General features: G+C 37.9%; 1 protein-coding gene across 1 annotated transcript in view; it reads right to left on the bottom strand.

Moving 5' to 3' along the window:
* The window catches only part of prtga (protogenin homolog a (Gallus gallus)), a 109,444-nt gene that overhangs the window by 36,055 nt on the left and 46,214 nt on the right, over positions 1-27,175 (bottom strand). Inside the window, exons 3-11 of the mRNA XM_060852868.1 lie at positions 25,074-25,218; positions 22,690-22,823; positions 20,827-20,964; positions 20,385-20,543; positions 17,269-17,431; positions 14,310-14,557; positions 13,032-13,196; positions 11,842-12,147; positions 6,104-6,292 (exon numbers count right to left, since the gene is read on the bottom strand). Coding sequence (XP_060708851.1) covers positions 6,104-6,292; positions 11,842-12,147; positions 13,032-13,196; positions 14,310-14,557; positions 17,269-17,431; positions 20,385-20,543; positions 20,827-20,964; positions 22,690-22,823; positions 25,074-25,218 — 1,647 coding nt within the window. The remainder of the gene's footprint in view (positions 1-6,103; positions 6,293-11,841; positions 12,148-13,031; positions 13,197-14,309; positions 14,558-17,268; positions 17,432-20,384; positions 20,544-20,826; positions 20,965-22,689; positions 22,824-25,073; positions 25,219-27,175) is intronic.

Genomic DNA, 27,175 nt, shown 5'->3' with positions numbered 1-27,175 from the left:
AAATATATAGATTCCAATGTAATTGCCCAAAGCATTTTTAAACATTTAATCTTAGGCATTTCATATTTCAGAATATTACATAAAAGAAGTACACATTACTTTCTCATTGTCCTCCCCTACAAATTGCAATCCTGCCCTTGGAATGGAGAAGCACCAGTGATGGCACAACACAAACTTGCAAGAACATGAGGGAGCAGGAGAGGAAAGCATAGTAACAAATATTGGATTTTGTTTGGAGTGAGGCGTAATTTCAAACTTCTGAAATAAAAAAGTGCTTAAGTAAAAGACAAAGTTGATTATGACAACATGTTAAGAAAGAGATAATCACAACTTCTAATTATCGTATATAATAGCATTTAAAATATCTAACATTTTGGCCTGTATGCAAGATAGGCTTCTCCTCAGAATATTAATGTCCATAAATTATCAAGATATTTGCATATAATTTGCAGATAGGACTCTTGATAAATACCATTAGTTAATGCCTTGAATTCTGTATCATGAAACAGTAAAAGCATGAAGTAAAAACATTACAAGCAGTTCAGTTATCTTCTTAGGATTCCTGGACAACTTTCAACAAATCTTTAAGGATCAATTGTCAGAGGATACATTTTAAAGATAGCTTGATTAAATCTTTATGTTGAAACGATTCAAAGTTTAGTGCACATCTTAAAGTTAACACAGCAACTTTCCAAATTGAGCTTTCAGAAGGTTAAAAAGGGTCACATCATTGTAAAATGGCACGCTTCCATACAGGTGTTCTTAACTTTATTACATTTTCACACCTTGTTAACTCACAGCAACTATTTAAACACAAACAGCTAGTAAAAGACTCCATTTCCTACCAATTTGCCTCCCCTTTTCATAGTGCTTAGCTCAATTTGTGTTGTCTTTCAGGTCCACCCTGGCCTGTATAACTTTATTGCACCCTGGGAGGCCATCATTAAAGCAGGCCTCGAGTGCATAGGCTGAAATTACGAATAGGACATAAGCTCCACCCCAACGTGATTATCTAACTCCTGTTCTCTAATTCATATTCTGCCAAAAACAAAAACAAACCTGAAAATTTCACTTTACACCAAAAAACAAGAGCCTAAAATTAGTGTACTGTTTTTAAAAAAAGCAAGCAGTGAAACATGACTCAACACAATGTTGCACTTTTCTAAATGTCCCTCTGTACCTTTATTTTCCTTATCCCACAGGAAATGGTTCTCAGGGGGAGGGTTAACAATTGCTAGGCATTTGCATCCAAATGACCATTTCTCAGGTACAAGTTCTAGAAGTCTGTCCTTTCTGAATAGCCAGACTGGATTTGAAACGTTAACTCTACTTGTCCCCCTGAAGATGCTGCCAGATCTGCTCAGTTTTTCCATCGATTTTGTTTCGCTATTCAACCATTAAGGTATCAAAGCAGAGTCAGAGTCCAACTTCATGAGCATTATACATGCTTTCCAGCTGAGGTTATTAGATTACAAAAATCAATCGGAAGTGGCAATGTGGACGATTTCTTTCCTCCTCCTAATGTTAAGGCCCCCCAGTACATTCCATCAAAGAAGCCCCTGCATCTCACTAACTAATCATAACCCAGCTGGGACCAGTTAAGCAATGTCCAAGGATCAGAATCTGGAACTTTGATTTGCACAGTTTACCACAAAGATCGCTTTAGACTCTATATTACGATTTTAAGATGGGGCATTTAACATACTATTTAACAGGACAAGATAAGTTCCTTCAACCCTGGAAATCCAATGTTTGAAGCACCAGCTACCTCATTTCTGTTTGCACTGCACAGTATATTATTTAGTGATTTGCCCTGTGAGGATCAATGCTCAAAAGTCATTATTAGCGGTGCTGTTAAATTGGTAAATTAAATCAGATCATCATAATATACAAATGACCAGGTCAATTCTTAAATGTCACCTTCCACAATGTACATTTTTTTTTCTTTGCACCTGTGTAGATAAGAACAAAGGTCATCAATGGCTTATGTGGCAGGTATATGAAAAACAATTTTGCTGTAACAGGTGGCAAACTAATACAGAAGACAAATTGCTCTTTTCTCAAAAAAGACATTGTAAAATTAGCAATAGTGTAATAGGACCTTAGTCCTTTAAATGTTTTCACTGTATATTTAAAAGATAAAAAGAATAGGACATCTAAATATTACATCAAAAGCCACTGTAAAAATTCATCTTAATGTTTCTAAGAATAGAATTTTGACAGATGAAAAGATAAAAGTAACTGAACATGTTTGTAAATTTTCTTAATGGTCTGTACTGAAGAATATTTATTTTAAATCTTAAATCTTTTGAATGAGGGTTTATTTTGAAATTCAGTTTACCATTACAAAGCAAATTTCCTATGGCTTAAACATCAGCATTCAAAATTTCAAGTATGCTTAAAAAGTACAGTTTAGTTGGGAACACCAATTATGCATAAATAAGCATCATCATCCAAGTGCCACAGCAAATTGCTTAGGTGCTCATGATCTTTAAAAAAAATCTTGTTGTCAATTCTAATGCTCATTAAGCTGAATTAAAATTATACAATTCCCACAATGCAAATAGAAGCTATTGATCCATTCAATCTGCACCAAGCCTTCGAACAGCATTATACCCAGACCCAACATCCCCCACTCTAACCCACATTTACCATAACTAATCCATCTAGCCTACATAACCCTGGATACTACAAGACAATTTAGCATAGCCAATCCACCTAAACTGCACATGCTTGGAATGCAAGAGGAAACTTGAACATTCAGCAGAAACCCACACAGACACCGAGAAATTGCAAGCTCCATACATACGCAAGGTACGTTTCCAGTCAGAGTTCCTTAATGTAAGGATCCACAAACCCAAGTGTTTAAACATCTCGGACTTCATTAAGTTGTATTCCACCTTTCCAGTGCAGATTTTATTTTTAAAGTCTGTTCAGAGATATTATTCCATATCTCTGGAGCAGATGGGACTTGAACTTATATCTCCAGGCTTACGGTTCCTCAGTACTGTATTAAAGAAAATACAGTGAAGACAGAATCTAAAAAATTATTTTTATCCTGTAGTACCATTTGTTGTCAACAGGTGTTGCCATGGGAATTTCTTGTCACTTAAAGATTTTAAAATGGTAATGCTAAACTTGTACCTGAAAAACTTATTCAAACCTTTTTCATCTTCATAGTTGTTGCAGGCCTGAGTTATCCATTAGCAAATGAAGTAATTCCACTTTCCCATGCGGAACACAACAACTTCACAGTTAATTCAGTTGTAATTTACTGTGATAAATACATTAGTGATATGCTCTCGTTGCTAGATGAGGCAATCAAACCCACACAAAAATTTCTTAGTATCACTTCAAGCCTTGACTGATTAAACTTTATTCCTAAAGTGGGTCAGGTCACATTTATAAATTGTCAGTGTCTGTCAGAGACAGAGCTTTATCTTTGTTCACAGGGACGATATAAAATCATGGGCTTCAAGAGGTCAAAAGGCAGTAACTGGGACAAGTGCCTTAAGCAAACCATTCCGTCTAAAACCTCCAGTTGGAACTTGGTGACAAGGCATAAGAAAGAAATAAGTGGAACGAGTTTACTTTTTGGAAACAGAGACTTACAGTCAATAAAACCACACTGGTTTATCATGAGAAAGTCTAATAACCCAAATTAGTTTTATAGAAATAAAATGCCAAAAATAAAAATAAACAAATTTAAAATGAAAGGATTAGAAGGCATACAGGTGCTTCTGGGTTCACACTTTCTAATTTGAGTGAAAAGTTAAAGATTATCTTTCTTGAGCTGCATCTTTGAGACAAGAGTGTGGAGCAAAATGTTAAGCAAGTTTTTTTTAAATCCTACCAGCTTTACATCATTTATTTTTGGCTTTTATGTTTTTGACAGAAAAGTTTACAAACAGTAAACTATATTGCAGAGTTCAGCCATTACATTCAAACTTATCCTTGAAGTATTTTAGAAAGCATGGTCACTGAGGCTGAGTCAACTGAAGTGCAATTCAATTAGGCAACTTTTTAAGAATACTGTTTGAGCTTGGATAGATACCTTTCAGGAAGGGTTTAGGCATTTCAATATTACAGCAAAACATTAACTTGAAGAAATGGGACTAGAAAATAAGGGCAGGGGAATAAAAGAGTGTTTCTTAAAGTTACATTTATTTTGGTTTGTCTGATTTGACTCTTTAACAAAGCCAGAGTAGCTACATTAAGGAGGATTAATAACATCCAAAGCACTAGAATAGAAGCAGAATCCAATCAATGATTTGGTTTTGTTCTACTCTCATGCTTCATTGTCCCCAACAGTTTTTTGCCTGGTTAAATGGTCAGCTGCCAGCCACCTGCTATGGCTGGAATGGCCACAGATGGTCAGTTGTCCAGTTAGTAGTTAAGAATGTGCTGCTGTTCCCACATCACACGGGGATTGAGGCCCTTGACAGGGATCCGTGAATCTAAACTCATCACCAAGCAACAGTCAAGGGCCACAGCCAAACAGTGACTGAGGTCAGACTTAATAATCCTGCAATAACTTACACTAATAGATCATTCAGACTAAGAATTTCAAATGTAATAACATTCAAATATTACTGTTCCTTTTCTTTTCTGAAGAATCATGCTTGCAAATAGGGATTACATTGCTTAAATCGCAACAGTAGCAGTCCCAAGAATATACTAAAATATTCAAAATACTTACAACTGAAAGCACTATGCAGAAAATATTTCCCAAGCAGATAAATAGAATCTTAATAGTAACATAGTATCCATTAGCAAATGTGCATTAAAAAACTAAAAGGTAGCATAGTGTTTGCCTATCATACAAGTCCAAAGCTTTACAGTGGCATGTGAAAAGATTTCTTGTGTGCACAGAAACCAATTTATACCCTCACTGTAATTTGGTTCTGTATAAACCTTAGTGCTGAATTAACAATTTGATTAACGTTTGGAATGGTTACATGGGACTGCAGGAACTAGATTTCAGATCATTTCAGGTGGTCTGGAAACAAAATAAAATGCCGAACAACTGTGCTGAAGGATTGTGTTGACAGAAAAGGTTGTGTAAATAATTCTCACAGCACAAAAAAAATCCTTTCAGGAAGGGCTGAGGTGTAAAATGATACAATGTAATACTAAACCTTTTGTTTTCTAAGTTACATTAAGAAAAAGGTTATAATTTCTGCATCACCACTGAACAGGAGATGCAATGAAGCATTTAACAGGAACATGCAAGTGTTCAGAAATGGCATTTTCAAATGGAAGGTGGACAATTTTGCAGTTATTGAAATAAGTTTCTCTCGGGAATTGTGCTGATTCAAACTGTCTCCCTTGGCTCCACTAAAAGGGGGGCAAAGAATTAAATAACTATTCAAGCTCATTAGCAATCCAATTATACTTATTAGGAAAAGTAGATACAGCATCCAGAAGTTTGAATTTTTACTTACAGTAGTTATACAGTAGTAGCAGGCACTGCACTAGCTGCTTAGTTTTTAAAAAACAAAAATTACACCTTCACAGCACAGATGCTAGTTGCATGTTGAGTTTGTTACTTGGATACCTAAGAAAATGTTTGTTGAGTTTCTATTTCAGTATAGATTTTGTTTCCAAATTTCTGCCCATTGGCTGAATATAAATTTCAGTTTTCCATTCAAGATATACTGGATAGGTTTCCCTGAACAAAACATGGGGATAGTTTTCTCAGACCTTTCTGTACCTAGTGTCAAACAACTTGTTTGTTGTTCATAAACTTTACTGCGGAGCAGATCCAGAGGGAAAATTAGATTTCACCCTTCCCCCACCCTTGGGGAATTCCAGCACAACTGAAGCCTCAAATAAGTATACAGGGAAACAAAATGAACTATTAACAGGGCAATGGGGGTGTATGGTCAGTAAAAAAGATTGAAAGACATTCAGAAAGTAAGTAAACTACAAGCACAGCAAATATTGATAACCAAGTACCTTTGGAACCAAAGCATTTTGAACAAAGCTACTCAGGGAAAGAATAAAGAAAACATCAACATGAAAAGTCAAAAGTACCAGCGCCAAACTTTCTAAAGTAGAGGTTGTAAGTTAAGGCTTAGTGAAAGATTTGAAAATTACATACCAAGTCCACTGATGGTGTAATGGGAATCTTGCATGCTAAGCCCAATTGGCCCAGTTTCCTGTTGACTTTCCTCCCTGTAAAACAGTCTGTATCCCTGGATGTGCACACTGTTCTCTTCTGCTTGCTTCCAACTTACTGTAATAGTTGTGCAGTTCAATGGTTCTAAACGCAGCTCTGGGGCCAAGGGGACTGTGGAAACAGGACATGGGAAACATTATTTATGCCTTTTCTGTTACATTGTATGTTTACTTGAGTTGCACAACAAATTTCAAATGTTTCATCATTGTTTTAAATATTCAAGAAATGAACTTAGTTATTTCTATACACCTGGGAGTGAGTCAAATACTTACACTCAATGCAACACCATCATAAGAAAAAGATCAATTGAGTCAATGTGCACCATAGCACTTGCATTAGTTCTTAGAACACTATTTATGTCTACCACTAGCTAAAAGCTACTGACGCTATCTTATTTTGCTGTTATAGAAAGCTTTAGTCCCATAGATAAACAAACATCTTCACAAATGTCAAAAGTGAAGGGAAACTTGAAGACAAGTGGCTGGTGAATTCAGGCAGCACTTCCACTGTCTCTATTTTGAGAAAAACTGTAGTACAGTTGTGACTTAAGTCAGGTATTCAAATTTCAGTCAGTAAAGCTACTTCAAAAAATATCTATTGCTTTCCAACAGCTAAACTTGCCCCTTACACTAACATTTAAATTGGAAATCCAAACTTTCAGGGTTTGAAAAAACCATGCGCATTCTTAAAAAAATGAAACACTGCTTTAGGTCATAGTTTCTACACGGATCATGATTTGTGCTGAGTAGTCACAAAACAATAGGCTTTTCAAAAAAGTTACAGAAATCAAGAGATGACAGACAGGAGGCTACACGAAGGGAAGAGAAAAAACACACAAGTATAAGCAGAACTCAGGATGAGTTTTTTCAAGTCTTGCTTTTCTTCTTTTAAGGGAAGGAATGCTGTCCACCCTGCTGCTTACTCCCCTAATCTGATGAAAACAACAGGCCTGGAGCCCCACAGGGATATGTCCTGCTCTAGGCCTGACAGCTCCAAGATTGATGGCTTAAGATAGCATGCACCGAATGAAATACTGGTGCTTTGACTGTTTATTTGGAAGTATCCGCACACATAAACACACCATCTCTTTGTCTGTGCCCAAACTGAATTATTCTTGGATGGATACCACTTACCAAAATCAAAAGGTAAACACAAGATATCTTCTCCTCCCACAGTTGCAGAATCAGTTACTCTTAAACACAGACTCATCTTTATTTTTGGGGCTAGCAGACATTCATGATCCATTGATTTGAGGCCCACCCTAATGTTACTGGCACAAGGGCAAAGGTTACTAGGGTAACAGCAGCAACATCTTAACAAGATTATTGCAACAATCTCTTATGGACAACAGGCAGATCACCATATGCTCTCCCTCAGGATAGGTGGTTTTAATTTCCATCCCTAAAATCAGAAAAGCTTCATCTTGTATCTCAGTTACAAAAATGCATTGTACAAAACTAACTCATGCTTGTTCATTTATGGATTTATTTCATACATTGGACAATTCAATGAGAAAAGAGCATGCAGATGTATTTTGCTGAGTAACAGAATCCACTGTGCACAGTGTGTCATTTTAAAATTTAAAAATTGTTCTAATAGACTTAATAGCTACATCAATGAAATAGAATTACACTTCAGGATATATGGTTCATCTTGCAAAACCACAATATTGCAATTGGCAGTATGTAAAAAAAAAATACTTATTCCATGTTAAAAGACTCACCACTATTGTTAATTCCAATGCCAAACTTCGACCAGGGAAAAGCAAACATAAGTATTAATGTGCCAAATAAACTTTCAGGTTGAGTCAATTTCAATTTTACTGCTCTGATTTTAACTCATGATTTTCTTTTGGAGTGGAAGCCCAAACACATTTGGCAAAGGGCTCAGGATCTTAAAACCCCTGGCTTCATTAGCAGGTATGCGGCAACACTCTTGCCTGGACCTGGTGAGCATGACAAAAAGGCTGACAAGAACTGGAACCCTGAATTTTCTTCATATTTGGTGAAAATATGAATGATCATTTTAATACCCTTGTCAGAGTTATGGTAATTATGTAACAGAATGAAATACACAGCCTTCCACTGTGCTTCACCCAAGTATGGACTGAGCTATTAGAGAAAGTCTTTATGTTCCCATCAAAACTAAATGGACTGTCGTTTTCAATGGAGGTAGTAATTCATGAACAGCAACCATAGTTCTGTAACTTTTAAGTTAATTATGGATAAAAGGACAAGAATGTGAAAGTATTAAACTGGGGGAAGACTAGCTACCACAATATTAGGCAGGAACTGGGGAATGTAGATTGGGATGGCTGTTTGAGGATAAATCCACATCGGGCACGTGGAAATCTTTTAAAGGCCATTGATTAGCGTTCAGGACCAGCATTATAATGTAGGTGGCCTGATTAGTAAGTTTGCAGATGACACAAAATCAGGGGACCTGCAGATCACGACGAGGATTTCCAGAGGGTACAAGATTAGATAAACTGGAGACTTGGGCAGAGAAAAGGTAGATGAAGTTTAATCCAGACAAATGCAAGGTGATGCATTTTGGGAGATCCAATGCAGAGGGGTGTTCATAGTAAATGACAGAACCCTTAGTAGCATCAACATACAAGGGATCTAGGCATACAGGTTCATAGTTCCCTGAAAGTTACAACACAAGTGGATAAGGTGGTCAAGGCGGCGTATGGCATTCTTGCTTTCATCAGTAAGGACATACAGTATAAAAACTGTCAAGTCATATTGCGTAGAACTTTACTTAGGCAACATTTGGACTACTGTCTAGAGCTCTGGTCATGACATTATCCAAAGTGTCCTTATTCTCTCAGAGTACAGAAACAGTTTACCAGGATGTTGCCTGGCTTGAAGGATATTAGCTATGAGGAGAGATTGGACAAACTTGGTTTGTTTCCACTTAAATATCCCCAGGGTTAAGATCTATCCTTAAACCCCTACCTACTTTGTTCCATCAGCACTTTATCCCTGGTTGTCAATGTCAGTTTTCATAAGCACACTAATGAACACAACTATGACCTCATCTCTCATTCCCCTTCCGTTTTTAAATGATCAGTCTGCTTGCACAGCATTCAGTGCTGGATTGGCAAAAATTCCTTCCAAAGAAATGCTCATTGGACCAAAACACATCAACCTTAGATCATTGCCAGGGAAAGGGATGAAGTAGGTAGCATGGACTGATGCCGAATCTGTTCGTTTGCCAGAATGGTAGGATATTTGATTCTACAAGGCTTCTGACCAAATATCTGTGCCATCACCATATCACTTCCTAATTCCTTGTACTAACTCAGCTCATCTGCTGAAACTCTTATCCATGTCTTTATCACACCTCTAGTCCTAACAAAAGTGCGCCCCTGGCCGGTCTCAAATATTCTAACTTCTGCAAGCATCAAGTGATGCAGAACTCTGCTGGTGACTCATACCAAGTTCCAGTTCAACCATCACTCCTGCTAGCTGACCTACACAGCAACCAGGTTAAGCAAACCTCACCAGAATTCTTATTGTTGTTTCACTGGTCTTTACCTTTGTCGTGTTCCTCAGCATTACAATCCTCAGTTGTGTGTACACTTCTAAATCTGGCCTCTTAGGCATCCGATTTTATCACTTCACCACCAGTGACCGTGCCTTCAGCTGCTAATATATCAAGCCCTGGAATTCCTTTCTTAAACTTGTCCCTGAATCGTCATCTTTTTCACATTTCTTGATGTTCCTTAAAAGCCCCCTTCTTGACCAAGCTTTCAGTCAGTCACCTTAATGCATTAGAGGTTGGTGCTGTTTTTTAACCTTCTGATTAATACTTCTGAAGAGAATTGGAAAATTTGACCATGCCAAAGACAATGAGCAAGTGCAATTTCATACTAACAGGTAGATGACACACAATACTACAGTGTGTTCAGCACAACTGGTCCAATGTTTGAGAATCCTGAGATTGCAAAAATGTATACACAATTTTGTAGAATTAAAACTAGGTTTCCCAAAAGCAAAACTAACCAAATACATTGTTTAACATGGTCTATTAAAATTTGATATTGCCCCCACATATTTAGGAGAGTATAACTAGCAGGAGTGAGGCAGGAGGGAAACATCCATAGATATGATGCATTTGGAATTTCAGCAGAATTTCCATAGGGTCATACACAAGAGGTTGTAAACAAAATTAGACAGGTAAGATTGGGACTAATGAGAAAACAATAAACAAAACACACACACGGTACACCATTTAATGCTGTCATGACTGATCTAAGGCTTCAACTTCACCTTCCTACCTATTCCCAATAACCTTCAGTTCCCTGAGTGACAGCAAAATTTCCAAAGTCACTTCACAGAAATATTAATCAGAAGAACAAAATTGACACCAAACTACACAAGACAATTGAAATCATGATCTGAAGGGAGAGGAGTGGGACTTTTTTTCCCCCAAACTTAAAATGTTATGGAACACCCACAGCCCTCTGGGGTAGAGAATTCCATACCCTTTGAGTGAAGTAAAGTTCTCATCTCATAACTGTATGACTGACCTCGTATCTACAGCTTGTGCACATGTTTTACTGGAATGGATAGAGAATTGGTTAATGTGCTGAAAACAGGAATAAACCAGTTTTCCTCACATTGACAGGCTGCGACTAGAGAATATATTGTCTGGGCCACTGCAACTCAATTTACATCAAAAATTTGGATGTAGTAATAAAGTTGAACTTTTCCAATTTACTGCTGACAAAACTAAGGGGAACATGAATTCGCTGTATGATATAAAGAGGCTTCAAGGGGATTTACCCCCAAAATGAGTGGGTGAGAACATGGCAGAATATAATGCAGAAAAACGTGAAGTTATCCACTTTGGTAACAAAAGTGAAAACATTTCTTAAATGGCGAGGGACTAGGAAGTGTTGATGTCTGAAGGAATCTGGCTTATTTTGTTCATGCGTCACTGAAAAACAACATACGAATGCAGAAAGCAATTGGGTGTGTAAATGACACACTGGCTTTTGTTGCAAGGGAGATTTGAGAACAGGAATAAAGATGTTTTCCTATAATTGTGTAGAGTCTTGGTGAGACTTCACCCAATTTGTGTATAATTTTAGTTCCCGTAAGTATAAGAGGATTGGCTCTGGCACCAAGGGGAAAAAAGAAAGTGTCTCAGAATAAATGGGAACCAATGCTATTTAGGATTGAGGGGAGGAATTTCTTCAGAGAGGGCCAAATCGTTGGAATTGTCCACCTCATTAAACTGTGGAAATTCAAGTACTGAGCATATTCAAGACGGGTATCAATAGATATCTAGAGATATTAAAGACATCAAGAGAAAGGAGGATAGTGTGAGAAAATGGTGCTGAGGCAGATCAACCTCTAGTTGAATGGTGGAGCAGCTTGACAAGCCCCTAGAGCCTACTCCTGCTTCTATATTCTATTCTCTTATACATTTTCACAATCATAATACACCAACTATCTAATTTAGTTACCAAGTTTAAACATATGCTCACATCTCAGAACAGGCATCCCAATTCCAAATAATGATTATTTCACATCTGACAGACTGTGGTCAATCGCAAGAGGCATCAATGCTGCCATTGGACAGCCAATGACCAAATCTTATACAGTCAGATTCTGTAATTCCACAATATGAACATCGTAATGCATTACCTTTCACACTCGTAGCTTTTGGAGTTCTGTGGGATGTCCAGATTGAAGATTCCCCCCATCCCACTCTGGTTGCTGCAGAGATACGTACAAGGTAGGTGCTGTCAGGCTCCACACCTTCAAGTAGATGTTCTGATATGGTTCCTGGAAGCTCCACAAGATGGACGGCACCTTCTGTGTTCTTACGGTAATGAATGCGATATGCAATAATACGCCCTCTTCGGAATTTGACTGGAATGGGAAGCCACGAAATCAGGATGTTGGTTGGGCTGCGACTAGTCAAGCTGATTTCTGGCACTCTCAAAGGGACTGAGTAAGAGTTGAAAAGAAATAAAATGTTAAATTAGTACTAGTAATCTTACTTTTCAACACCACCAAAATTAGTAACAAGAGGACATACCTTTTTCTCAAAGGAAAAAGCAGCACAAAATGCCAAATAATTGCACATTATACCACCAACTATGAGATCAAAAGCTTATTTTAACAATATGGATGGCACACCATTCAACAAACAGCTTCTAAAATTGTGTCTTCATTTAGTATATGTATTTATCTGTTAGAGAAGTCAACTCAAATTCATGGGGCCATATCCAATGCAACTGATGGGCAAAAAGTTTTGAAGTTTTATACTTCAATTAAGTGGGTTGACCAAGATGTAACTAAAAATCAATATTCACAGTGAAATACTGAACAGCTGATGTATTTCACAGCTTGCTTTAGAAAACCTGAGAAAAACTGGATTGGGAACCAAGAAAATAGCTTGCATATTTTTTGACTCTGGTTGGAAAAAATAAATAGGAATTGCATGGAACAGATGTGTCATCTGAAGTGGAAGAAGGTAAGATACATGCTTGTAGAAAGCTGGTGATTTACATAAAACAAAAAAAAAAGCTATCCACAACACCAATTCTCCAACATTTAACGATATCAGGTGATTCATTTAATATAACTGCAGTTGCAAAAAAGTAAAAATTTTTCAAATTTATAACAGAAAAGGTGGTTAGCCACTTTCCAAGTGTTGTAAAACTGAAGGAATCCTGCATTGAAATAAACTCTTCCAGTAACCCAGTGGAGAAACAAACTAGGGGTAACTGTTCCACAAGTAGGAATGTGGATGAAATACAGAAATTATGTAATGCAATAAGTATCAAAGCCAATGTCTACATGCCAAATCTCAGAATCACTTTTCCTACCGTCTTCCAACGTGTGCTGAATAACATGCTCCGACATTCGACTAGCTCCCATGGGCATGTATGCTACAATATAAAACGTGTAATTGCTGGCTGGTTCTAAATCATCAATAATGTGACGAGTTGTGTCATTCCCAATAACCACCTGATATTCTTCATTATTTAAACCTGGGGAAAGAAAATCTTCTCTCAATATGTAAGCTTGGGATTATGGCTGCATTTCTTTAGAAGTCAGAGATGTGATGGAAAAGTAACAAAATATCTGAACATTGTCATTTTAGGCAAACATTTTTGACTTTCAATATCATTTTACGACAAATGAATTTTTGTTCCATATCCACTGTGATAACAGTCACATAATTAAATGTTAAAAAGTCGATCTTCCCATCATGAACTTTACCAGTGCTATCCTCCTTCAACAAAACACTGCATTTTAAATCCCAGCCAAAAGCAAAATTATTCCCAATTACATTTTCCCACATTCATGAATAAGCTTGATCGCCGCTTAATGTGCAAAACCTAAGAGGCCCATATACTAGTAGTAATTACCAGCTAATAAGGTATTTCAAAAGTTCTGATTTCTGACCTAGAAAACAAAATCCTTGAAGGAAAATTAAAGAGTCTTGTTACCCTGCTGAATACTCCAACAGAACTCATGCTGGGGCTTAATGAAATAACTATAATGGAATACAAAGCAACCATTCGACTGCTAGCTGCACTCCACAGCCAACACGTTAATACCTTCAGAAAACTAATGGTACTGCTTGTACACACTTCATCACACACTTTAATTATACCTTCACACATTTCTATACTCTGTTCTATGAACTCATAATAAACACCTTTCCCTTGAGAAGGTAAACCTACTACCCAATTTTAATCATCTCAACAGATCACATTATTTGTACAGAGAAGGCTGCTATTCCCATTTCATTAGAGAGGCTATTCTGTCTTTGTGACCTCTGCCCAACAACAGAATATTAACAACAGATGGTCAACTTCTCACATTCCAATTAGACATTGGGAATGGAGAATGTCCAAACCCACACAACAAAAAGATACTTGCAGATTAGCTTTAAAACAAGCTACTTCATTTACATTTAAACAGCTGCTCCTTTAAAAGTTCTAGCAAAGACGCACCTTGTAGGTTGACTGCATTAAAGATTGCTTTAGTGCCCAGAAGGCTGCTTTAAAATGAACAATTCTAGCTATCCGACTGATGAAAGAAAATATACTTCAGCAGCACAAGCTTGAATTGTACGAATAAAATTCAGGACTCACCTTCAGCTTTCATGTAATGGACAGAGTACGCAATTACTTTATCCGAATTGTACATGGGTCTTTCCCAAGACAGAAGAATCCCTGAACTGGACACAGTTTCAGCCTGGATATTTCTAGGTGCACTAGGCCTGTCCTCAGACATAATCACAATCAGCCTAGCCACTGAAAGAACAGATCCTTGTTGATTTTCAGCCACACACTGGTAAATTGCATCATCTTCAGGAATGATCTGGTTTATCACCAGTTTGCTTCAACAAAAAAAAATTAACTAATTACTTCAATTTAAGCAAAAAACTATTAAATCAATAAATAAAGTGCAGTTCTTTAATAGAATAACTGTTTCATTGGTAAATGTAAAACTTAAAAGGAGACAATACTTTGTACATTTAATAAACTGAAAAACTAACAAAGTGAACAATTTGTGAGAAAATGCTTTGAATTTGCTTACAGATTTTAATTTCTGTAGAAGAATAATTCCAAAGTTAATCTAGGACAATTCCAATGCAGGAAGGAGCCACAAAACCTCCAAGACTAAAGTCATCTATTACATGTATTCACACAGTCAACCACAACTTTTCATTGTTTTGGACACACTTCATGCAGCATAAACAAAAGGTCAAAAAGGATAATTGCACACTTCTTGTTGTAGCAATGATCTACAGGTAATAGAGTCCTGTACAGCAGTACAGCAACCTGACATAAAAGTGTCTACATATAATGTTTTAGGCCAGTCGACAATTGCAACTACTGTGCTAGCCAGACAAGTTTGGATAGCCCTTACAGAAACCAATATTAATGCTTAAAACTGAATCAATGGCATAGTGCCCTTTAGCACTGTGCAGTAGTTTCCATTACTCTCAAAGTTTAAATTCCATGCTCTACAAGACAATAAAGACACTTGTAACAGGTCAATACAACAAGTGCAATACAAGGCTGTAAATGATCCTGATTTGGAGATGCTGGTGTTGGACTGGGGTGTACAAAGTTAAAAATCATACCCCATTCATACTCAACTCATCGACTGCCAGTTCCGACATGCAACAGTGAGAAACCGTAATGGTTGTCCAGTACTTCCCATGAGCCGAAAAACTATGCCATGTTCTTTGCAACACATCAATGAGGATAAGCACCTCACCAAGACCTTTCCCACAGCACCTCTTCTCGCATTTTAAACCACCATCAAACCTCAAACAGATCATTGTCCATAGCAAACTGCCTGGCTTTCAGGACAACAGCATGCAACCTTGTCACAGTAGGAGCTGCAAGACGTGTCAGAATGTTAACATGGATACCACTATTGCGTATGGGGACACCTCTCACCATATAAGTGGCAGGTACTCATGCGACTCAGCCAATGTTGCCTATGTCATAGGCTGCAGGCAAGAATGCCCTGAGGCATGGTACATTGCCATAGCTTCTGGTCTCGCCAATGGATGAATGGACATTACACAATCAACAGACAGGAGTGTTCCCTCCCATTCGGAGAAGGCTTCAGTGGTCTGGGACATTCAATCTCGGACCTTCAGGTGACCATCCTCCAAGGCATACTTCAGGACAGGCAACAACGAAAATGGCCAAGCAGAGGCTGAAGCCAAGTTCGGTACACATGAGGATGGCCTCAACCAGGACCTTGGGTTCACATCACAATACAGGTGACCCCATTGCACTATACACACACTGACAGACACACACACACCCTCTCAAACTTATAGCCCTTTAAACTATCACACATAGATACACTCTCTCAGACACTCACATGGTGTCACCCCGTCACATTACTCTGCCACACACCCACAGGCACACATACAAATTCACCCCACAAACCTTTGTGTACTTGAAGAATTACAATTTACTTTGCTCAAAACTTACAGACTTACATGGATTCATGTAATCTGTTTTTTAAGATTGGAATCAATCTGACCATTATGGCACAGACAGACAGTCTCACACAGGGCAGCTCACACTTTAAAATGCATTATCTGAGCCAACATGACACCAAATGTTAAAGTTCACTTGAGAATGTAACTTTTAAAAATATTTTGTGATTTACATATGAAACACTGAAACCAACAAGGTCATTCTAAAAGATGAGAGACTTAAACAATCCAGGTCTTTTTCAATCTATAATTTCAGTTGCATCACACAGTAAACTTTTGCTATAAATTCTGTGTCTTACGATCTTATACTCCGCAACTACCTGTTGAGGGAGCAGCGCTCCGAAAGCTAGTGCTTCCAAATAAACCTGTTGGATTATAACCTGCTGTTGTGATTTTTAAAGGATCTTGCAACAGAGAACCTATAAAATGGAGCTTCATGCCCCTCCAACTCTTCCCAATATCCAGGTTCTGTATACACTGGCATCACCAAGTTTAAATCTGAAATGTTATGCTCTGTAAAAAGTTGCATCAAGTCACCTTGAAATCAATTTTAAAAATAACAAGTTACTCAAATTGACTTGCATATAAACTAAACAAATTTGAAAATGTATCTTTAAACATGGAATCTGAAATCTCTACAATGCAACAAGAGGCCATCTGACCCAGATAACTGCACTGGCCTTCCAAAGAGCACCCCATCCCATTCCCATAACCCCACATTCCCCATGGATAATCTACCTAGCCTACACACTACAGGGCAATTTCACATCACCAATCCACATAATCTGCACATCTTTGGCCCCTCTGACTGTATGAAAAGCGTAATCACTGAAAAATAAGCAGGAAAAAAAATTATAACTTAAGAATTAATACTGCACAGACCCATAAGGCATGACCACCTAAAAAACCAATTTACTTTACCGTGCAAGTAAAAGTCACTACCTACTGAATTTAGACAGAGAGTGGACAAAAACAAACTGCACTTAACACCATAAATCAAAATTAAACATACTTTTGAAAATATTTGCAACTTTTCATGCTTATTTCTACAAATAAGAAACTTTCAAGACAGAACCAAGTACCTGCTATACTGGACTTTGATGCGGCCATTGGAGTGAATCCTTTGTCCATTCTTCAGCCAGCTAATTTTAGGTGTAGGTATACCTTCTGCCTGACACACAAACCTGGCTGTGCCAGCACGTGGCCGTGTCAGGCTTTCAGGCCACTCCACAAAGGAAGGTGGGGCTAGATTGGAATATTGAAAAATACCTAGTTAGGTTTTATGCTTATTTCACAATCTTTACAAGTGCCATGCATCTTGCCTCACAAAAGAACTAAAAACTTATAACAAGGAAACCCCATAAAAAAGAAAAATTCATAGCATGGAGTGCAATCTCAGTGGCAAAGTCAAGCACACCTTCAGTGGAAATCCACCGTCCTATAGTGAAAGAACTTCTCTGGTCATAGATGATGAAAAATTATATTTGAAGAAACTGCAGGCAATTATACTGTTTCAATTCGTTTGAATCAACTTTGCGTTTGGTGGGATAGGTCAATGCAAATAGTAACTCTGCATTACATGACTGATTTTGAGCATCATGATGGATGAGCTGCTACAAGACAGTGGATAGCTTCACAACAACATTTATAGACACAAACACTAACTTCTCTGGTCCTCTTAAAAAGGCATTTAATTAAAACAAATGACTGTCACCTTATTATAAATTCAAAGCACAAATATTCTTTCAATGTTCTTTGCCTTGGGAGTGTGAACAAGACCAGCCACGAGGAACAGACTTCTCCTGTCTGCCACTGCAACAGTATTAAGTGCTTTGGTGCTCAGTCCAGTTCCTAATGAGTGCGGTCCCCACAAGAACTGGTTTTAATTAGGCAATTGTTAGCTATACAATGCAGTGGCCACAGGATGGCTGGTGCAAATAATGAAAATCTTATATTAATGTAACAGAGATTGTCTTTGGTCTAAAGTGCGCCAGCCCTGACGTATGTGCAGGTCAGCTTTATTGTGTGTCTGATGAGCTGTAACTAAATCTGCAAGCACAGATGCTATTCTCCTAAATTTAGGTAAACATGTCAACTTGCAGCACTAAGAACTCTTCATATTGACAATAGTCATAAGTCAAAAAAAGCTGAAAATGGCCCAAACGTCTATTTACATGTTGTAAATCAGATATACAAGCTGAGAAACAGGGGATAAAAAGGAATCCATAAATTAGAAGACCCATGTTCAAAGCAAGAGAAAAATCAATCATTGAGTCTGTTTAAAATATGTACTTCTGTTCTTTTATTTTTGAGAAAACTACTTTGATTACCAACTAAACCTTTCACAACAACCAAGCTATGCAAGTATATTGAATTAGCCATTGTTCTATTGCTCACATATCTCTTACAGAATGCTTAGTATCTTGTTGTATTCTTTTGACTCATTACCTTAAAAGTTTACTCTACATAAAAGAGCATCAACACAATCTCAGTTGTGTGTCAGTTAGGTTGGCAACACCTCAAGTTGTCAACCGGAGCACACAATTGCAGCAGTATCACTAAGGGGAGTGAGAGAGCAAGTGCTCAAGCAGACAGAGTCAGTCTCTATTTTTCACCACACAAAATCCAATTGGAAACCCGTGCTCTGATTGAAGAGACCATTTCCTAGTGGATGCTATTATGTGCCTTTGCAAAAGTTGACTGGAGGAAGATGTAGTGATTGGTGTCAAGATTCGTCCCGAGTAGCTCCGTGACACAGAACTCTATGGTCTATAACCTGTCCCCAGGGATGCACACCAAGATAAACATCAACTGTGCAACGAGGACCATCAACTCCGTGAAAGATGCTCTTTGGTCTAACCAAACCTTGCGGTTTTCTAGAACAAGAAATGGACCCCAAGTGAGTGGTGTAGATGGTCACATTCTAAGGTCCAGAAGTACGTGCTGAGAGACACACTAAAACTTGGGGCAGCTGCCACCAAGGCACAGTGGGGAAAGACCACTGTCTAAAGGTCTTCTTGCTGAACGTAATGGCAGTCGGTTCAGTTATCGGATCTCCCAGCGCATCAAATATTTGTAAACGTTAGTACTTTATGTGCAAGAGATGTCTATGGTTTTTGGATAGAGTCAAAGTCCAATGATCTATTCATTTACTTGATAGGATTCCTGATGAAGGGCTTATGCCCGAAACGTCAAATTTCCTGTTCCTTGGATGCTGCCTGACCTGCTGCGATTTTTCCAGCAACACATTTTCAGCTCATTTACTTGACATGCAACTGTACAGAACTGAACTGTATTCATGACAATGTGTATATATAAAGGCATATTTTGGAAATAAAAATCCAAGATGCCAAAGTGACACAGTGCACCTTTCATGGCCATTATTGATTCCTTAAAGGGACACTGAAAGAGATTAACTGAACACCCCATTCTTATGGTATACTTGGATACTGCTGCATTCATCAACTTCTACCTCCACGACTACAAATGTCTTTATATAGCAATTCCAATAAAGTAAAAGCCCAAGATTTACACGATTGCTAATAATAATCAATATAGTACACAAGGAAATATTGTAATAGAGGACCAAAATGCTATGCCAAAGATGAAGCAGTGAGACAGGCAGTAAGATTTAGTGAGGGAATTAAGTACTTCGAGTTTTAGCAGCTGAAAGCAAGGCAATAATGGAGAAATCAAAAAGGCCAGAAGTACAGAAACACAAATATCTCCAAGGGTTGTAGATTTGAGTCAGGAAGGGGGCAAGGCCATTGCACAATTTCAAAACGACAATAAAACTTTTTACATCACAAAGCACTTCACTAGGAGCCAATGAGGTCAATAAGTATAGGAATGAGAGGTGAAAGGATTTAGTAATGATGTCAGCATTTCCAAAAAGTGTCACTGTATATTAAATACTTGGATTATTTCTGAAAAATATGTTGAATGCTATACAATATCTACATAATTTGATTTTATTTACAAACTTCAAGCAGCTAACATTGGCACATATAAATTAACAACAACTTGAAACATTGCTTCATTAAGATACTTGCACCTGAAGATGCTGCACATACAGGAAGCACAGACATGAGAATATGGTCAATGTCCCTGACCACAACTTCTGTTACTGAAGTTGCTGGCTCCAAGGAGCCAAACAGTACTGGCTATTGTGATTGCATGTTAGTTCTGGTTTGCTTACCCAACACAGTAAGCATTGCTGTGGCTACAGTGTAATTGCGTGTGCCTGGTGTGGTGGCCCGACACACATATATTCCAGCATGCTCCACTTTCACATCAGATATCATCAAATTTCCATTCCCCAGAACCCGAGTGTTGAAGACATCAATAGATCGGTGATCTGTATGGAAAAAGATATTTATATCAAATCATTAAAACGAAGTCAACATCAGACAGATTAACTTAAGCTGTTAAAAACGGGATAAAATGTTAATATATTTCTTCAGAAATTCTTGGCATTATTAAATGATAAAGGGTTCATTTTTCTTTGATGCTGAGAACAATACTAAGTTATATTTGATAAACAAGAAAGTTGCGGTATTTTAAATTGTCTATTTTGTCCAACTATTGCTTTGTCATGCCAAGAATAGTAAGAGGAATCAAAAAAAAAGTGTGCAACTCACCTAAACGACTCCAAGAAACAAGAGGCTTTGGTGAACCAATGGCTACACATTCCAGCATGGCAGTGTGATGCACAGGTACAGTGAGATTCTGGGGACCCGCTACAATCACTGGTTTCTGCAAAGTTTTTGGCTCCCAAGCTACTAATGGAAAACAAATTGTCAGCACAAATAATCACGAATTGAAAACTATTACAACATGCTTCAAGATAGCATGACTTCATTAATGATGCAGAGGGTCTCAGTTCAAAGATAATTCTTCATTTAACAAGTTAGGATAGGATAATTAGTTTCTTATTTACACAATCTAACAGTAACCCAGTTTGAGTTTTGGACCCCAACATCTGTGTTATAATGGTCCTCCATTATAATTAGTGTAGAACACAAAAATGTTCAACTGATGAGCAAAAATATCAAGAATGAAATAAGTATAATTTAGTGTACAGGAATAATATTAACAAAATAAAGTAATATAGAAGTTGCTCAGCTAGGTTTTAAACATGTCATGAGTGGATGCACATATTTTGGATTAAAGAAAATTTTCACTTAAACATTAATCAATTGTTGCAGTTAAGTATATTAATACAGCATGTGTTTTAAACAGCACTACCATGGAAATCAATGAATATTAGAAAACTAAGTTCCCCAATAAATGGTGAAAAGGTAACTAGAATTTGTTATGATCTTTTGAAGGGTAGATTTGAAGAACGAAATGACCTTCTCTTGCTCTCATCCTACATTTCTACAATAATTTTATTGAAAATGAGGTTGTCACTTAGTGAAGGAATCCTAGGCTTTTTAAGCGAATTAGGAACTACCTCTCAGAACCCTCTGGGAAAGCTACTGTTCCAAGGGTAAGAGTCTCCAGGACAACTAGACAGGAAACAAAAGCTAAAATTCTTTTGAAAAAAATGAAACTAAATTTCATTACATAAGATTAATAAAATAGCATCATGTGTTTCGAATAAATATGGAACCTCAGTTAAAAACAAACTAGCATAACTAAACCAACGAAATTTGGTAAGGAAGCTGTCAACTTTATAACTAGAAGAAATTTATAGTTAACTGCATACAACATTTCAAGTTTCAAATTAATTTGGAATCTAATTAGGACAGCCTTCCTGGCCATTTGATCGCTACTTGCAAAGTTTGTCACATTTAAAAAGGACAACACAAGAAGATTCCTTGCCAACGAAGAAACCAACATCATTCTAATCATACAATTCATTCCTCTTAGTCCTAACCAAGTATCTTGATAAAATGACTGAATACAGTCATATCTTTAAGTATCACTGCTACTTGTATGACATCTTCTGGTTATCGGTCACTTTGGTTTGCAAATGGCATACAGCAATATTACCAAACTGCCCAACCTTTCTCAAAAACCTAGCTGAGCAGGTTGGATTACAACAATTTGTGGCAAGCTGGACAAGAATCTGACCCAGAGCAAGGAACACTACCTTTCTGGATTTAACACAAAAATCAACTTGTTCAGACATTTTATGAAACACCTCTGGAGCAGGTGAGATTTAAATACAGGCCTTCTGACCCAGAGGAATGGACACTACCAAATTTAAACCAGTTGAGAACCATTCCCTATAAACAAACAAACAAAAACATAGGACTTCAACAGGAGGGAGTTAAGAATTGCCTGATTAGTTCAGCCACCCGCACTTTTCTCACTCTCACATCAAGTGAAACTTGCATTCTAATTTATTACATCATTTCCCTGCCACATAGTATATATGTGCTCACTTTAGATCAAATGTGATGATTATGCACACCTTCAGCTGTGAAGTTGAACATAAAGCATAAGTGTATCACTTATTAGACATTGTTCAGTAGGGGAAACAGCTCATTGTGTACCTGGAATAACAGTTAAAGTGGCTTCCATGCTCCTTCGCCTATTCGCGACATTGGTTGCAATACAACGGTAGTGTCCAGCATGCCGCCCTTCAACACCATAGATTTGAAGAACCCCAGTTGGAAGAGCAGTTATTCTGAAAAAAAATGATACCCTTTTAAAACACTCAAGTATTTGAATTGTGCGCATTTCTAACAAAATAAAGTAGGCTACAGTGACAACATGGCTCACAATTCTTGCAAGTTTCATATAGAGTCAGAGTCATAGAGATGTACAGCATGGAGACAGACCCTTCGGTTCAACCTGTTCATGCCAAACAGATATCCCAACCCAATCTAGTCCCATCTGCCAGCACCCGGCCCACGTCCCTCAAAACCCTTCCTATTCATATACCCATCCAGATGCCTTTTTAATGTTGCAATTGTACCAGCCTCCACCACTTCCTCTGGCAGCTCATTCCATACATGTACCACCCTGTGTGAAAATGTTGCCCCGTAGGTCTCTTTTATATCTTTCCCCTCTCACCCTAAACCTATGTCCTCTAGATTAGATTAGATTACTTACAGTGTGGAAACGGGCCTTTCGGCCCAACAAGTCCACACCGACCCGACCCTTTCCCTTACATTTACCCCTTCACCTAACTCTACGGGCAATTTAGCATGGTCAATTCACCTAACCTGCACATTTTTAGACTGTGGGAGGAAACCCACGCAGACACGTGGAGAATGTGCAAACTCCACACAGTCAGTCGCCTGAGGCGGGAATTGAACTAGAGTCTCTGGTGCTGTGAGGCAGCAGTGCTAACCACTGTGCCCCCGTGCCACCCACTAGTTCTGGACTCCTCGACCCCAGGGAAAAGACTTTGTCTATTTATCGTATCCATGCCCCTCATAATTTTATAAACCTCTATAAGGTCACCCCTCAGGCTCCGACGCTCTAGGGAAAACAGCCCCAGCCTGTTCAGCCTCTCCCTATAGCTCAAATCCTCCAAGCCTGGCAACATCCTTGTAAATCTTTTCTGAACCCTTTCAAGTTTCACAACATCTTTGCAGTAGGAAGGAGACCAGAATTGCATGCAATATTCCAACAGTGGCCTAACCAATGTCCTGGACAGCCACAACATGACCTCCCAACTCCTGTACTCAATACTCTGACCAATAAAGGAAAGCATACCAAACACCTTCACTATCCTATGAATTGAAACTGTGCTGCTAACCCAGTTCTCAGCCATTAAAATATATCAGGAAGAGCACCACTGCAATCTCTGGGGAAATTCATTGTACATCATCTTCTAGTCTGGAAGACTTCCATTAACTAAGTCTGTTTCCTAACATTGTGAATGTTGTAACCATGTTGCTTGGTGTCCATTTTATTACACGAATTCCAACACTGCTCAGAAGGCTGTTGCCTGGCACTTTACCAAAAACCTTTTGGAGTCCAAGTGCAACACATCAATAGTGCTCTCAACACTTCAAAAGAAATCCAAGCAACTCAAACATGATTTGCGCTCAACAAGTCACTGTCAACTTCTCTCAATTACAACTCCATTTACTCATGCGACTATTAAACTATGCCAAATTATCAGCTCTTAAAAACTTCCTCAAACTTAAACTGACTTGGCTGTAGTTGCCAGGGTCAGACATTTCTTTCGAATAGGATTTAGCATTTGCAATTTTTCAGTACTCTGGCACTGAAGAGATTTGAAAAAATTACGATCAGTGCCTCCACAATTTCCACATTCTCCCTTCTAAGATCCTTAGATACACCTCATCTGGTCCTGGTGCCTTGTCAACTTTTAACTGCAGTCTATCTAATATCTCAAATTTTTAAAAATGTTTCAAATGTCTGAACTGCCTCACGAAACTGAATCAGTTGCCGAAACTGAACTAGTCCCATTTGCCCAAACCTTTCCTATCCATATGCCTGTTCAAATGACTTTTCCATGTTGTAATTGTACTTGCCTCTACCACTTCCTCTGGCAGTTTGTTCTGTAGGGGCACTACCCACTGCGTGAAAAATACAACTGTACCTCATTCAATAAGGCTCAATATTTTCAATGATATTTAACATCAAGAATAATACTTTGAAAATTGAAATTCATTTCAATTCATGGGATTCTGAGCTACAAGACTGAAACAGTACACCAAGGGTGCACAGCATCATGGACAACTTCTAGATGCTCACTTTTTCAGTTTTATATTGTGTCAGCAAACACTGACTGCTTTTCTGTTATCACCCATAAATTCAAAGCCAATGCATTTTAACACAGGTAACATTTTTGTTGAAAAAGAAATCAAACTATATCTAGTGAATGATGACAGCATTACGTCCCAATCACTCTTTGCACATGATTGTGTAAAGCTATGGATTTTGCTATGGATATTACCGGTCAGTAGCAAGCGGTAGTGCTGTACGGTTGAATTCCCAGGTAATGATTGGTGGAGGATTTGCATATATTTTGCAGATAAACCTTGCTACTTCACCTTCATTGACCACTGTATGGGTTGGCTGAACCTCAAATGGTGACATACCTGAAAATTCAAGGGAAATTGCTAATGGTTAGGCATTTGTAAAGTTGCTTCCTTTTTCATGGAGGGAACTCCAAAATGAAGAACTCAGAATTCAATATAAACTGCAATCATGTCCCACAACTTTACAAAATGAGTACTGAATAGTTTCAACAGCTTACAGTAAATAATCACCAAGTATTAACTTTTAGAATTATCCAAACCAACAGCATTTATAAATTTTTCTTTCATTACATTGAAAAATAAGTTGTGGAATTTCTTTCTAAGTAGAACAGTTTGCCATTTTTCACTATAACCTTTAAAGTCAGGTACGTAGTTAGATTCCCAGACCAACTATCTACAAAACTGTTTATATACACTGGTGATCACAAACTAGTGAATGGTTCTCAAAGGAGAAAGCAGAAAGGTATTGTGGATCAATGGGATAGAATTTAGAAAGTTCAGGGGATATTTTAGGGGAATTCTTAAAATATCTGGTCAAATCTGGCCTGCCAAAGAACCTGGTATCCCATTAAAATATCGTTTAATTTTTTTAATGGGACGCTAAGGTGAAGCATTCTGGCATTTCCACTTGAATTCACGTTTGTTAAGAAAATGGAAATTCCAAATGAGGTCCTGTATGTACCAGCTATGTTTGTTCCTTTTATAGGAATGATAGCTTAAATTTGTTTTTATTACTCATTTATAGAGAGAATCAAAATTGGGCTACATTTCCATCTTGTGAAATTTTATTAACATCAAAAACAAGCCCTGAATCTACTTTCAAGCCAGAAAAGATCAATGAATTAGTTAGCAAAAATATGGTTATGCATAAATATGGTTACTATGTAGAACATTACTCCTACAGATACAGTTCAGGAGTGTCATTTTTAAACTAATTAGATGCAAGAAAACATGCAACTAAAACTTTTGACTGATGTTTTCTAAATTTTGCACAAATGCGCTCATTTGATTAACAGAATGAGCTCTATTGATAGGAGGTTGACCTTTTCAGTGTAAGGTGTTTTTGCCAGCAATAATTGAAAAGAACCTGGTGAGGAGTCATTTCTCACACACCAGGATCTGAAAGGGATGCCAAACCCTGGTACGATTGCACATTTGCAGATATAAAACTTCCCTCCGGATGTGATCATTCTGAGCCTCACCATGCAACCTACACCAGTGTCACCACCAATCAGAAAAACATTACAGCTCATAAATTCTGCACACCTCTGGAAATCTGTACCTCATCAATATGTAAAAATGGATTAAATTCAAGTTCGCATGTCTTAAACAAAGACATGATTGTAGATCAATAGAAATCTTTAAAGATGAAAGAAACTCAAAACCCAATCAATGTGTAAAAATACAGATCGCAATCAATTAATAACGAACCAGTCCACAGAGGGTCCCATAACAGTCATGAGATCAATCATGCTTCTTAGTAAACGACGCACACTATTTACCACTGGAAATTAAAAAGCCTATCCCACCACACACTCAATTACTAGGAGACCATCTGCACTGCATGAAATTCAATGTGAACTAAAATAAAGTTTCAGAGAGTTAGCTTCCCCATCGGTTCACAGTCTATTCAGCAAGTTGCCACACCCCACTAACCAAAGATTGGTGTTGGTTGATAAAACATCAATTCAGTGCATCACAACTGGCTCCATCTCTCCTGGATTGGTCAAAAAAAAAGAAATCAACATTTTAATTCCTGACCATCATGCAGGACCGCTGCTGGAAACATCCGTGATGCCTCAGTGGTACAACAGCTTTCTGACATTCACTGAAACTTCACACACGAACAGAGGAGACTTAGGGCAACATGCTTGTCAGCTGCAAAACTGTAATCCAAATAGAGATACACAGAGAGGGAAGGAACTAGTGGGGGAAAAAAACTTCCTGCCTTGAAACTCCTAGAAGTACCAGTTGATGCAATACACAAGAGAGTTGTTTATTGACAAATCCAAGAAAA

The sequence above is a fragment of the Hemiscyllium ocellatum genome, chromosome 39 (genome assembly GCF_020745735.1).
Source record: "Hemiscyllium ocellatum isolate sHemOce1 chromosome 39, sHemOce1.pat.X.cur, whole genome shotgun sequence".
NCBI lineage: Eukaryota > Metazoa > Chordata > Chondrichthyes > Orectolobiformes > Hemiscylliidae > Hemiscyllium > Hemiscyllium ocellatum.
Note: the sequence above shows the minus strand (reverse complement) of the source record. Positions and strands in the feature narration are given on the sequence as shown.